Source organism: Eucyclogobius newberryi, unplaced genomic scaffold, assembly GCF_026437365.1.
Source record: "Eucyclogobius newberryi isolate DKJ021-1_F unplaced genomic scaffold, fEucNew1.0.hap1 SCAF_3, whole genome shotgun sequence".
NCBI lineage: Eukaryota > Metazoa > Chordata > Actinopteri > Gobiiformes > Gobiidae > Eucyclogobius > Eucyclogobius newberryi.
Genome location: NW_027315945.1, coordinates 5,788,482 through 5,802,633, shown reverse-complemented (window position 1 = coordinate 5,802,633; position 14,152 = coordinate 5,788,482). Strand labels below are relative to the sequence as shown.

The 14,152-nt window shown below is 44.1% G+C and overlaps 1 protein-coding gene across 6 annotated transcripts in view; it reads left to right on the top strand.

The window, feature by feature from the left end:
- dyrk1b (dual-specificity tyrosine-(Y)-phosphorylation regulated kinase 1B) overlaps positions 1–14,152 on the top strand; it is a 50,270-nt gene extending 36,118 nt beyond the window's left edge. For 3 of the 6 annotated variants that reach the window (XM_072461365.1, XM_072461366.1, XM_072461361.1), the window contains exons 2-14: positions 296–468; positions 2,988–3,107; positions 3,309–3,497; positions 4,015–4,162; positions 4,596–4,745; positions 5,422–5,558; positions 6,765–6,911; positions 7,127–7,267; positions 7,335–7,455; positions 7,535–7,717; positions 11,801–11,904; positions 11,985–13,254; positions 13,447–14,152. In XM_072461365.1, coding sequence (XP_072317466.1) covers positions 400–468; positions 2,988–3,107; positions 3,309–3,497; positions 4,015–4,162; positions 4,596–4,745; positions 5,422–5,558; positions 6,765–6,911; positions 7,127–7,267; positions 7,335–7,455; positions 7,535–7,717; positions 11,801–11,904; positions 11,985–12,488 — 2,013 coding nt within the window. In that variant the 5' untranslated portion in view covers positions 296–399 and the 3' untranslated portion in view covers positions 12,489–13,254; positions 13,447–14,152. The remainder of the gene's footprint in view (positions 1–295; positions 469–2,987; positions 3,108–3,308; positions 3,498–4,014; positions 4,163–4,595; positions 4,746–5,421; positions 5,559–6,764; positions 6,912–7,126; positions 7,268–7,334; positions 7,456–7,534; positions 7,718–11,800; positions 11,905–11,984; positions 13,255–13,446) is intronic. The other 3 variants (XM_072461364.1, XM_072461363.1, XM_072461362.1) reach the window with 3 other exon arrangements.

Below are 14,152 nucleotides of genomic sequence, written 5' to 3'. Positions count from 1 at the left end.
AATTTGCATGCTGCGAGCTGATTGGTCGACAAAATTTGTGTGATTGGCTCTGATTGGCTGCTGAGGCGTGGCCGTAGTCGGCCCCCGGTGTTTTCAGATCCTATCTAAAAGCCTGTGTTTAGGTGCCACACTCGTCGGCGGGGTGTGGATCTGACACCACAGTCTGAGCGCACTATTAGGAAAGTGAAGAATAGGTTTAAGACACAGTTAACAGTTTAAAGCAGCGCTCTCTGTCATTGCCTGCAGACTGTATACATGTATACAGCCCCTTTAACTGTGCTCTGTTGTGTTGCAGGTGCAAGCAGCTCAGGATGTCCTGCCACCTCCTCTTCCTCCTCCTCCTCTTCCTCCTCCTCCTCCTCCTCCACTGCCCAGGGATTCTCCCTCGCTGAGCCAGCCATGACCAGCCAGCACACACACCCACACCCCTCCTTCAGCTCCATCCACTCCATGGCCGAGCAGCAGCAGGTAAGTGATTATGAAATCTACACTGCTGTCTCGGAGAAAGACCAGACTAACGTCGTCCAGTCATCCCAGAGCCCATCTCGAGTCGGACAACCTCCCTCCTTCACAGTCGTATCATGCAGGCGGTGGAAAGGCAGCATCAGTCCATCTGTCATACGCTTTATCAGTATTGCTCCATAAAGAGCTTAGACGTGCCATAGTGTATATGGTTAGAATTTCATGCTGTGTTAATTGTGTGTGTGTATATATATATATATATATATATATATCTCACTTTTCCATCCTGTGTCATCTTAATTTTGCTCCACGTCCTCCTGTAACAGCAGCAGTGACAGTCTCTCCTCCTCAGACTCCCAGAGCTCTTCTTTCCTTCTATAAACTTCTCACATTGAAGTTGTTTGGAGTAAACGTGTCCAAACTGATCTTTTCGGAGGAAAATTAATCAAATAATGTGTTAGAATATAGCAGCAGCGTCTCACCGCGTTAACTCTTTATTTTATTTTAACTAAGGTGTAACATGGGCGGGCTGATATCGGTGCTTGTGCCTGATATTACTCAATGGCATGAATATCTCGAAGCATCAAAAAGGTCACTCTGTGTCCAAGCAGAGGACAGAAGCATGTGTGGACTGTAGTTTTCTTAGTTTCTTGAGGAGACAAATGATTAGCATGAAATGCTACTAACAGTTAGGCCTAGCTAGCTACACTGATCTTTGTCACCTGCTTTAAACCAGTTCCTGTCACAGAAAAACAATCTTTCCTGTCACACTAACTTTTTATGTCATACTATGAACATAAAAGAAGGAAAAAACTAAACAAGACAGAGAGGGAAAAGTTCAAATGGAAAGGTAATAAGAAATAGAATGTCAGTCAGGTATATGTCCTCAGTGTATTGATCCCACCTGTCCCAGTGTTCATGTTTAAGTTCAATGTAGAGTTAAGTTTTTTCCATTTCATAAATGTCCAATGTTATCTCACACCAGTCCTTGATAGTCTGCTCAGTTTGTGTCACCTGTTTGTTTGTTTGTTTGTTTGTTTGTTTGTTTGTTATGGCCTTTTTCACTGCAGCCAAAAATACACTCCACAGGTATCCATTAGTCATCTCCATCGCTGGAGTCCTACATCCTATGTGCATAATGTTTTATTGTCCAATGGAATTGACCTATGGAAAATGAGCCTAATGTAATTAAAGTTATGTTCATTCCTCATTACATAGTTTAATAAACAATTATACTTTTTTTAAATGATATTTAACCTGTTTTCGCATCAGGTTTTCTGACGCGCATTTTGTTAGATATATGTATTATTATACCAATAAAAAAATAGAACTTCTATATGGGAAATTCATGGGTAAACTCATATTTACACATTTTCACATACATTGTTTTTAGCAGTTATAATGGGTATTAGTGGCCTACAAAACATCAAAATATATGTTTTATGATCATAGAAGAGCTAAAATTGGTCAACAGCACCAAAATGCCTGTTCCTAGAGATCCACTTTACAGCATATGCACACACTGAAGTATGTCATGCTCAGGACCATTACAAATTGACAATATTCAGGCGAGACTAAAAAAAGGATGTATTTTATATGTTAAGGCTTCTGTAGTGTTAGTTCTGAAGTAGTTAGTTGGATAGTTCTGTGCACATCTACAGAAACTAGAAGACCTAAGCTTTCTAATGATGCATCACACTTGCATGTGGGCTGTAAGATCCTCTTTTAATAAGCAATGCCATTTGGGAATGTCCAACCATTGTGCACAGGGCGAAATAGGTGGATGGTAACGGGTTAATATGTTTATGAAAGAAAATTAAGGACTGTTCTGTTCAGTCTAGGTTTAGTCTGGGTGATCATGTTATTTCTCTCACCTAATGAAAATTGTTAGACCAGATCCAGATGATCCACTTGGTTAGAGAAATTTTATTATTGACCATGATGTCCTATCACTTTGCTTTTTTACTATTTGTTATATTACAACTCCATGGATGTTATCAACAGGTTACTAATGGAAGGACCTAACTGTCAACCGATCTATGTTTACGACCCTGATGTTTTCACACAAAGTAAAGTCCCACTTTATGACGATGTACCACCAGATCACCAGGTCTATAATACGACTGCGTACCAGTCATCTAACCTTCACCGTTGTCATTGTCAGTAATTACAGTAACAAACTGTAGACATGTGACCCTCATGTGCGACAGTTTGGCTCAAACATATGTTGCTGGATGGAGCCTGCACTGTTTACTCCTGCTGATGAGCAGCGAGTGCATATAGCCGACTCGTAGCTGACCTGCATCTGACTTGTAGCTTACTTGCAGCTAACTTTCTGCTGACTTCAAGCTGACTTCAAGCTGACTTCAAGCTGACTTCAAGCTGACTTCAAGCTGACTTCAAGCTGACTTCAAGCTGACTTCAAGCTGACTTCAAGCTGACTTCAAGCTGACTTCAAGCTGACTTCAAGCTGACCTCAAGCTGACCTGAAGCTGACCTGAAGCTGACTTGTGTGTGCTTCACAGGTGCTGTCTGACATGACCATACTGCAGCGGAGGATACCCCCCAGTTTTAGAGACCCTGCCAGTGCACCCTTACGCAAACTGTCTGTGGACCTCATCAAGACCTACAAGCACATAAATGAGGTAAGCCCCGGCTCGAGTTACTTTAATGTGACCAGTACTTGTTTTGCCTCAAATTTCCTCTCTGCAACGAAGATAATAAGATAAGATAACCAATTCCAGTGTTGCAACACAGAGTAGGTACAGAAGTATGATAATTAAAAAACAGATGGCACACGCCTTGTACACAGTGACATGGACCTAATGCCGTCCGTCTCTCTGCAGGTGTACTACACCAAGAAGAAGAGGCGGGCTCAGCAGGTCCCCCCAGAGGACAGCAGCACCAAGAAGGAGAGGAAAGTCTACAACGACGGCTACGATGACGACAACTATGACTACATTGTGAAAAACGGAGAGAAGTGGCTGGACCGCTACGAGATCGACTCTCTGATCGGGAAGGGCTCCTTCGGACAGGTGATGGAAGGGGGCTGCTCAAAAATACATGTTTTACAATGTAGTATTCGTGCATTCCTAGTATTAAAGTATTTCTAACAATAGCCAACATATTGTGATATCGTATCATTATAGACGTTATATTCTCCACAAGAAATGCATGATTATTAGCATGCTAATGTTTGTTAGCTTTACCTGCTCTGGGATCTGAATGTTGTGAAAAGCCCAATTCTCTTTTTCACATTTTCACATCACAATCAGGTACAGCAAATTTAACCACTTGACCATCACTTTTACAGCAGTATCAAAAATCTCTTGTGTCCGTTTATCAAATTTGAATGGAGAGTTGAATGTAAACTGTTAAGATACCACAACAGAAAGAGTTGTTTTTAACATGACAATGAAACAAGAGAATAGTGTTAAAACACAAATCGTATTAAGGTGTGTACATCCAGCCCTCCCCAGTAGTTGCTGTTCTCTCGGACACGAGTGTGACAGGAGAATAGAATTAGATGGATAATAGATGTGTCTGTTGCAGGTGGTGAAGGCCTACGACCACCACGAGCAGGAGTGGGTCGCCATCAAGATTATAAAGAACAAAAAGGCTTTTCTAAACCAGGCACAGATCGAGTTACGGTTGTTGGAGCTCATGAACAAGCATGACACGGAAATGAAATATTACATAGGTAAGTTCCATTGGTCAGGATTTTATCTTTAATAGGACTCAAGCCTGCACAATATGAGAACAATAACTGATATGCATCAAGTGGGTGGAATACTTTGATAATAGGACTGGGGATCATTTTAGTGGTTTTTATATATTCCTACCTAAATCCAGGAAAAAGTCATCAATCTTACTGCAAATTCTACCATTGAACTGAATTGTAACTATAGGCAGTTTATTGTTATTTGAAATAGAATGTTGTGTCCATTCCAGGCATACTTTTGTCCTGGCAATAAAACCTTTAGGCCAATCTTAAAAAAAAAAAGGTTTGCTAAACTATCATTGCACAGCTTTGTTATAATTCCAGTTAAATGGTTATATGTCTTTAGCATGTAATTATAATGATGATTTCATGTTTAACTCGTCTCTCTTTCTGTTTCTCCCTCTCTTTACAGTCCACCTGAAGCGTCACTTTATGTTTAGGAATCATTTGTGTTTGGTTTTTGAGCTGTTGAGCTACAACCTGTATGATTTGTTACGAAACACCAACTTCAGAGGAGTGTCTCTGAACCTCACCCGGAAGTTTGCACAGCAGCTGTGCACAGGTGAGGCCAGCACCCCGTTTCACAGGCTTCAAATCCTTAACTCTTCTTATTAAGTTATAATAAAGAAATCTTTAGGGTGACATAACTGACCCAGAAATCTAAAACAGAAGTCTCCTCTGCATTTTTAATCCATAGCCATCACCGGACTGCCACAGCTGCCAGTAGTGGGCGTGTCAACACTTTTCCATACATTTTAAAGTAAATAATTGTGAAAGATGCCTCAAAACATGGCTACAGTAATGCATGGTATCTTCACTTTAAATCCTCTATTATTGAGCCTCTTCACCTGTTCCTCTTGTGTGAGGGTTCACCTCAGGGTACTCAAGTTTTCCCCACCATTTAAAAAAAGAACAATAATAGACTAAAACGTCCAGCTAGGTACTCTTGACCCAAATTAAAACAACTTGATTTCAACCACCATATTGTGTCAGTTATTGAATGATTATTATCTTCTCCGGTCAAGATTAGTTGAGTTGTTTTGTTTTACATTTTTAAAGCTGCATAAAAGCCCTGGCCCTGATGGTTTAAGACTACTCTGACAGGCAGCCTGACTTTGAAAATTGATGACTGGTGATGAGAGCTAAATTACTTTCAAGGACATTCAAGTATTTTTTTTTAAATATATGCATATTGTATATATATGTATATATGTGTAAATTTGATCTTCTCTCCTCAGCATTGTTATTCTTGGCCACGCCTGAGCTGTCAATCATCCACTGCGACCTGAAACCAGAGAACATCCTGCTGTGTAACCCCAAGAGATCCGCAATCAAGATCGTGGACTTTGGCTCATCGTGCCAACTGGGACAGAGGGTGAGCACAAGAACTTCAAAACCTCTGCTTCCTAATCCCCTAAATTTATGCTCCCTAAATTTTTATCCTCTACACCCAAACCAAACCCTTAAACCTTTCCACCCTAACCCCCTAAACCTCTGCACCCTAAACCTCTGCACCATAACCCCCTAAACCTCTGCACCCTAACCCCCTAAACCTCTGCACCCTAAACCTCTGCACCTTAAACCTCTGCACCCTTAAATTTCTGAAAAGTGATAAGGTTTAGTTAAGTTTCACACATCTGGTAATGACAAAAATGACTTATTCAAAAGTTCATTTATATTGTTGAATACTGTATGTATGAATACCGATATATTGCAACTGCAACATTTATTGGTCTTTCAATCAATCTGACTGCCACATGCACCGTTCTCTCTGTCTGATCACATCTGTGACCACACTGAACCTAATACACCCATCAACTCAAACATGCACCATAGATCAAATCCTCCGGCTAAAGTCCTGACCAATCTTTGCACAAGATCTAGAGATGGTGTGCGCGCTGCCAGGCACAGCGCTGTAGCACCCACTGCTCCTGACAGGTTGCCCCAGCAGCTTTGTGGGAAAGGTCAAATGCAGGGATAAATTCTCCTACGGGGACAACAAAGTCTACCTTAACCTTAATCTCAACTATGCCCCGAGCACCAACACAATCTGCTTGACCATATCACAATGAGCTGTTCCTGACTTCACGCATGTCTGTTACAATGAGCCTTGTAGCTACCGTAGCAAACTGCAATTACATTTTTTATTTCACCGCAACTTTGTCCTAATAAGATGAAGCTGAATCCATTCTCAATGGCACAAAAACATGTGCATCTGTCTGTTTTCTTTTACTTTCGTGCAAACTCCATTCAATCCTGGTGAATTTGTTTCAGACAACACGAGCTGTTGCACTTAAACCCTTGTGCCATTCTCGAAGATAAAAATGCTTTTTCTTTTTTTACTATTTATATTTCAAACATAAAATAAACAAACACACACAACATATCATATTGTGGCGGGAGAAGGGAAGGCATTCTACTACAAGCATCCACATTGTTTACTTTTTATTTTATCTATTCCAGATTTTTTATTTTATTTTGCCAAAGGTCCACCACAATAATGTATAAAAAGCGGCCCCAGCTCCGCTCCCTCCTTCCAGCGTCAATGTCCCTATGCTCACATTCCCTCCTCTGCCCTCAGATCTACCAGTACATTCAGAGCCGCTTCTATCGCTCTCCGGAGGTGCTGCTCGGCATGCCGTACGACCTGGCCATCGACATGTGGTCCCTGGGCTGCATCCTGGTTGAGATGCACACAGGAGAGCCGCTCTTCAGTGGCTCCAATGAGGTAAAGAGCCAGTTCATTTTACCTATACCATCATATAGCCCCAGCCAGGACCACAAAGCTGTAATGTCGCCTAGACCTTCCCATTGACTGAAGCAGATCTGAAACAATGAATGAATCCCGCTTACCACTGGCAGTCACCCGGCATTCAGAGAAAATACTTTTGTTTTCCTGGCGTGCATGTAAACGTAGTGACTGATGTCGATGTCCCTGTCCAGGTGGACCAGATGAATAAGATTGTGGAGGTTTTGGGGGTTCCTCCCAGTCACATGCTTGATGCAGCTCCTAAAGCCAGGAAGTATTTTGACAAGCTGTCGGACGGTTTGTGGACTGTGAAAAAGAACAAAGACATTAAAAAGGTACTGCGGCTGCGTTCCCCCTCAGTTATGTGTGATAGACCTGCTCCTTCATCTCTATTTCTTCCAGGAATACAAACCCCCTGCCACACGCCGCCTTCATGAAATTTTAGGCGTTGAGACCGGGGGCCCTGGGGGGCGAAGGGCAGGAGAACCTGGACATGCCCCATGTGACTATCTCAAGTTCAAAGGTAAGCTCTGCAGTCCTTCTGATGACATTGCATAATACACATATTAATCACTCTCACAATAACGTGCATCCTGTTGCAGACTTGATCCTGCGTATGCTCGACTACGACCCCAAAAGCCGCATCACGCCATTCTATGCTCTCCAACACAACTTCTTCAAGAAGACCACAGACGAGGGAACCAACACGAGCTCCTCCACCTCCACCTCTCCTGCCATGGACCACTCCCACTCCACCTCCACCACCAGCTCTGTGTCCAGCTCCGGTACAGCACACACTCTGAACTTCACAAGTGTCACCCTCAAAACTCTAACTGCAGACTGAGAGTCTCATGTGTCACCCTCAGGACTCTTAACTGCAGACTGAGTCTCATGTGTCACCCTCAGGACTCTAACTGCAGACTGAGTCTCATGTGGCACCCTCAGGACTCTAACTGCAGACTGAGAGTCTCATGTGGCACCCTCAGGACTCTAACTGCAGACTGAGTCTCATGTGTCACCCTCAGGACTCTAACTGCAGACTGAGTCTCATGTGTCACCCTCAGGACTCTAACTGCAGACTGAGTCTCATGTGGCACCCTCAGGACTCTAACTGCAGACTGAGTCTCATGTGTCACCCTCAGGACTCTAACTGCAGACTGAGTCTCATGTGGCACCCTCAGGACTCTAACTGCAGACTGAGAGTCTCATGTGGCACCCTCAGGACTCTAACTGCAGACTGAGTCTCATGTGGCACCCTCAGGACTCTAACTGCAGACTGAGAGTCTCATGTGGCACCCTCAGGACTCTAACTGCAGACTGAGAGTCTCATGTGGCACCCTCAGGACTCTAACTGCAGACTGAGTCTCATGTGGCACCCTCAGGACTCTAACTGCAGATTGAGTCTCATGTGTCACCCTCAGGACTCTAACTGCAGACTGAGTCTCATGTGGCACCCTCAGGACTCTAACTGCAGACTGAGAGTCTCATGTGGCACCCTCAGGACTCTAACTGCAGACTGAGAGTCTCATGTGTCACCCTCAGGACTCTAACTGCAGACTGAGTCTCATGTGTCACCCTCAGGACTCTAACTGCAGACTGAGTCTCATGTGTCACCCTCAGGACTCTAACTGCAGACTGAGAGTCTCATGTGGCACCCTCAGGACTCTAACTGCAGACTGAGTCTCATGTGTCACCCTCAGGACTCTAACTGCAGACTGAGTCTCATGTGTCACCCTCAGGACTCTAACTGCAGACTGAGTCTCATGTGTCACCCTCAGGACTCTAACTGCAGACTGAGTCTCATGTGTCACCCTCAGGACTCTAACTGCAGACTGAGTCTCATGTGTCACCCTCAGGACTCTAACTGCAGACTGAGAGTCTCATGTGGCACCCTCAGGACTCTAACTGCAGACTGAGAGTCTCATGTGTCACCCTCAGGACTCTAACTGCAGACTGAGTCTCATGTGTCACCCTCAGGACTCTAACTGCAGACTGAGTCTCATGTGTCACCCTCAGGACTCTAACTGCAGACTGAGTCTCATGTGTCACCCTCAGGACTCTAACTGCAGACTGAGTCTCATGTGTCACCCTCAGGACTCTAACTGCAGACTGAGAGTCTCATGTGGCACCCTCAGGACTCTAACTGCAGACTGAGTCTCATGTGTCACCCTCAGGACTCTAACTGCAGACTGAGTCTCATGTGTCACCCTCAGGACTCTAACTGCAGACTGAGTCTCATGTGTCACCCTCAGGACTCTAACTGCAGACTGAGAGTCTCATGTGGCACCCTCAGGACTCTAACTGCAGACTGAGAGTCTCATGTGGCACCCTCAGGACTCTAACTGCAGACTGAGAGTATCGTGCCCCAAGTTATGTCACTGTAGATTTGGAACCAAAATGGAAAAACACACCTTGGAGATTTAATGTTAGTCTGAAAACTAAAAAAAAAAAAATGTAGATAATAAGTTTCCCAACTGATTCTTTGGGACGCAGCCAATACAGTTCTGAGGGGCAAGGTAACTGCTTTCACCTCAGCTAAAAGGAAACAAAAGCAGGAAAAGCTAAAAAGGATTGCAGAACAAATTTAAACTTTTAGAAGCTAAACATGCAGAAAACAGGAACCCTCAAATGCTACAGGAAAATAAAAATATGAGGGTCAAAATGAATGACCTGGTCTCACAAGAAAGTCATTCAATATTTTCTAAACTACTATCAGAGGAAAAATATAAATACATTCAAGACAGCCAGAATAATGTAATTTTAACCAAACAAGACCAAATACAAAAATCGTTTGAGTCTTTTTATAAAAAGTCTCACCAAAATACCACAAATCAATGAAGAAGAAATACAATCTTTTCTTGACACTCTTAACCTGCCATGACCAAAGAGCAGAATAAGAAAATAGGTGCTGAAAAAACTACCAATTCAAAGTGCAATCAAAAGACTAAAAAACATTCATCTCCAGGTAGTGACAGGTTCACCTCAGAGTGGTATAAAGCTCTAAAAGAGACAGTCATTCCCCTGCTTTTGTCAACATTTAACTGAATTGGAAGGAAGTCATCATATCCTTAATACTTAAAGAGCAGAAGGACTGACATGGCTGTGTCTCATACAGGCCAATCTCAAGTCTGTGGACTATCGTATATACATCTCAATTATATCAAAAAGAACAAATCTCATTCTTAATGATCAAACTGGATTTATTAACAAACGGCAAACACAAGACAATATATGACGATCTTTACCAATAATGAACCATTTTCAAAATCAACATAACACAGCCATAAGCATCCGAGTCTGGATGCTGAGAAAACGACTGTTAGCTGGCCTTATTTATTGCTATTACTATTATAAGTGCTGCACAAATTTCAAACAGATGACTTTATAAAAACATTGCGGCTCTTTACGATAGTCCAACATGAAGAATTAAAATGAACTTGACAGATCTGCAGACTTTAGAAAAAGGGGTGAGACAGGGCTGTGTTTGCTTTGTACTTGGAACCATTGGCCCAATATATTAGACAATCAGTAACAAGCCATGGTGTTACAATTTATATAGAATATATCTCCTTTGGCTTGGAGAAACAAGACCTTTTATAGGTACTTACAGATAAGAAGTTGTTATAATCAAGAAATAAAACTTAAGTAATGATAATTTGATTGAAATCTTTATCAAGGCATATAAATCAGAACTTCCAAGGGGAATAATATCGAAGGTATATATATGCATGAATGACCTGGACAACCAATCTACTAAATACATTATGATTAAATGGGGAAAAAGAGGGTCATTTTGTTTTGCCAGACAAGCAGTGGGGATTTAATTAAAAACAATATTGGGGCTCTGTACAATGGTACAACAACAAGAATTAAAATCAATGGTCATCTGGCAGGTCCACAGACTCTGGAAAGCGGGGTCAGGCAGGGCTGCGCCTGGTCTCCCCTCCCGTTTGCTTTGTATTTGGAACCATCCATCCATTTTCTACCGCTTGTTCCCTTTCGGGGTCGCGGGTAACTGGAGCCTATCCCAGTGACTTCGGGCCTTAGGCGGGGTACAACCTGGACAGTGGCCAACTCATCGCAGGGACCATTGGCCCAATTTATTAGACAATCAAAAACAATTCACAGTGTGACAGTGGAAGGGACGGGACACAACATGATGATGATGTTCTACTATATTTGACCAAACCAGAAATTGCAATACTTAATGTGATGAAATTCTTTCTTACTGGCATCGCCCTCTGACCTGAAGGCATACCCATTTAAATGGCAAGCGGAATCTCTGAATTTAGGTGTGGTACTCCATAGAGACGTATCAACTATTCTGAAGAAAAATTATACCCATCTTTTTATGAATATAAAAAAAGATCTTGAAAAATGGAACCTTATCTGCAACTTAAGTCCAAGTCAAAAGGATTGAAACTATAAAAATGAATGTTTTGCCCAGGTTTCCATCCCTAATCAACTGTTTGATGAGTGGAATAAAGCAATATCAAGATTTATATGGCAAGAAAAAAAAACCTCATCCAATTTAAAACTTAACAATTATCAAAAGAAAAAGGAGGCTGGGGTTTACTTTGTTTGTAAAATGACTTTATTTCAGCTCAGATCAGAGCCCTGCTGTGCTGGTGTGATCCAGAATATGAAGCTCAATGCAACCATTTTTACATCCATTTAGGTTGATTTATATATATTTTTTTTCTACAAAATATACAAACATATTTTTGAGGCTTATAAATAAATTTGAAACAACAAAAAAGCTATCTATAACATGTAAATTGATTGATTGTGCAAAGATCAGTAATGCCACCTGGTCATGGCAGGGCAGATGGTTCAGTGTAAAAACTGTCGTTGTTTTAACATTTCAGGTGGCTCCAGTGGTTCTTCCAATGACAACCGCAACTACCGCTACAGTAACCGCTACTACAACTCTGCTGTGACGCACTCGGACTACGAGATGACCAGCCCGCAGGTATGTGTCTCCTACCCCTCTGTCCCTTAGCCCTATGTCCCGCCACTCTGACATGTGACCTGAGTGTCTGTGTGTCGCAGGCCCCCTCGCAGACACAGATGAGGATGTGGCCGGGCAGTGAAAGTGGCATTGGGGGTCAGGAGGCGGCCTACACCCAGCTGCTCCTGCACAAGCCTGCCGCGTCCCAGCAGCACCAGCGCCACTTCTTGGATGCGCCGCACCACCCGCACCCCTCCTACCCACATCACAGTAACGGCGGCCGTGGCCTCCGACAGAGCGGGCAGGGTGGAGGGGGGCCGGGCTCCCCGCAGATGAGCGACAGCATGGATGTGGGCGTGTCTCTGGGGCTGCACCACCTGGGCGCGGTGTCTTCCGTGGATGCCTCTCAGTTCGGCTCGGCCTCTCTGCCGCTGGGCCTGCCCATCGGACTGTCCGCCTTCCGGACTCGGGCGGCCCCGAACGCACCTGGGCCTCAAGCCCCGCCCCCCGAGGACTACTACCCCGCCTCCAACAACAATAACCCAGCGGCGCCTGGGGGGGGCAGGGGCAGGCCGGACTCAGACGAGGGGCCCGCCAACTCTTGATAAACCCTGAACCATGCCCTAAAGCCATACGATTTGAAGTGTACACCCACACATCCAGCCGAGTTCAGAGACACAGAGCTTTGTGCTGACCCCGTGGTGTGCATGAGAGGAGGAGCAGGAGGAGCTCTTCTGCAGCTCCGCCCTTTTGTTGTGATTGTACTCAAAGGAATGGCTGTGACCAGTTAGTTTCCTTCATATTCTTGTTGTTGACTCTGAGTTGATTTCTCTGTGTTTGAGGAGTTGTGTGTTCTCATTGGTTGATGCCTGGAGAGGAGGCGGAACGAGAAGTGTCCCGTGCCCAGAGTGCAGCTCTATAGCTCGAGGCTGCGTCTCCTTTCTTTTGTTTCTGTCGCCTTCACATTGTTTCTTGTTCTTAAACTGTACTGCACTCAATTCTGATTTATTTTAACCATGTTTTTTTGTGACTAGTGTCAAATGGAATTATTTATTACTCAATCATCACGTGTCCTCTCAGTGACCCTATAATCATGAGTATGACATGGACACTGCGGTGATCCCTAGCTGTCTCTCGAGCAGACACCGGTGGTTGCTAGAGGCCTGTGGGACATATAGTGGTCACTGTAGCGGTAACTGTAGTGGTCCCTGTAGCAAACACGTGGTTGTCACTGTAGCGGTCCCTGCGGTGGTCCCTGCAGCGGTCACTGTAGTGGTCCCTGCGGCGGTTCATGCAACTGTCCCTGCAGTGGTCACTGTAGCGGTCCCTGCAGTGGTCACTGTGGTGGTCACTGTAGCGGTCCCTGCGGTGGTCACTGTAGCGGTCCCTGCAGTGGTCACTGTGGCGGTCCCTGCGGTGGTCACTGTAGCGGTCACTGTAGTGGTCCCTGCAGTGGTCCCTGCAGTGGTCACTGTGGCGGTCCCTGCGGTGGTCACTGTAGCGGTCACTGTAGTGGTCCCTGCAGTGGTCCCTGCAGTGGTCACTGTAGCGGTCCCTGCGGAGGACACTGGTGGCCCCATATGTGCGTGCATTAGGCGTGTGGCGCATGAGCCCGCTCTTCTCGTCTCCTCCTCCTCCTGTCCTCCTCCAGACAGCTCCTCCTCTCTGTGCTGCTAATCACCATGACGACTGGTCCGGATTGCTGCTAACGACACAACACAGATCAATAAAGATACTATAAAAGAGATAGAGTGATACAGAACTCTTGAACCTTTCCGCTTCAGAGAAAAGGATAAAGTAAGAACCACTGCATCTCAATGTATTTATTACTATTTAACAAGGAAAAACTCAAAGTAACCCTTTTTTCTGCTCTTCTTTGTTTGGTTGCCTTCTTTCAGCAGGTGAGCTCTGATTGGCTATTGTAATAGTGACAGTTACTGGTGACAGGGGAATGCCACTGGTAAGGGGTGGGCTGAGGGGAGGGGGTGGGCTCAAATAAAGGTTGGATATATAATAAGAATAAGAATAAAGAGTATACTTTTGCACACCAAAGTAAACCAACATCTCTGTTTTCATGCATTTTCTATCTGCATGTGTTTGTGGGAGAATTCCTGCCCCCTACTGGTGACGCGTGGAGACTGTCTTCTGTGCGCATCATGGAGCCGCATCATTTACACCCTACAACGTTTGACAGTCTAAAAAATAAGCTGTTCGTATTGACTGATAATGGCTATTTTGTTTTAGAGTTATTAAAGTGTTTAGATTTTTT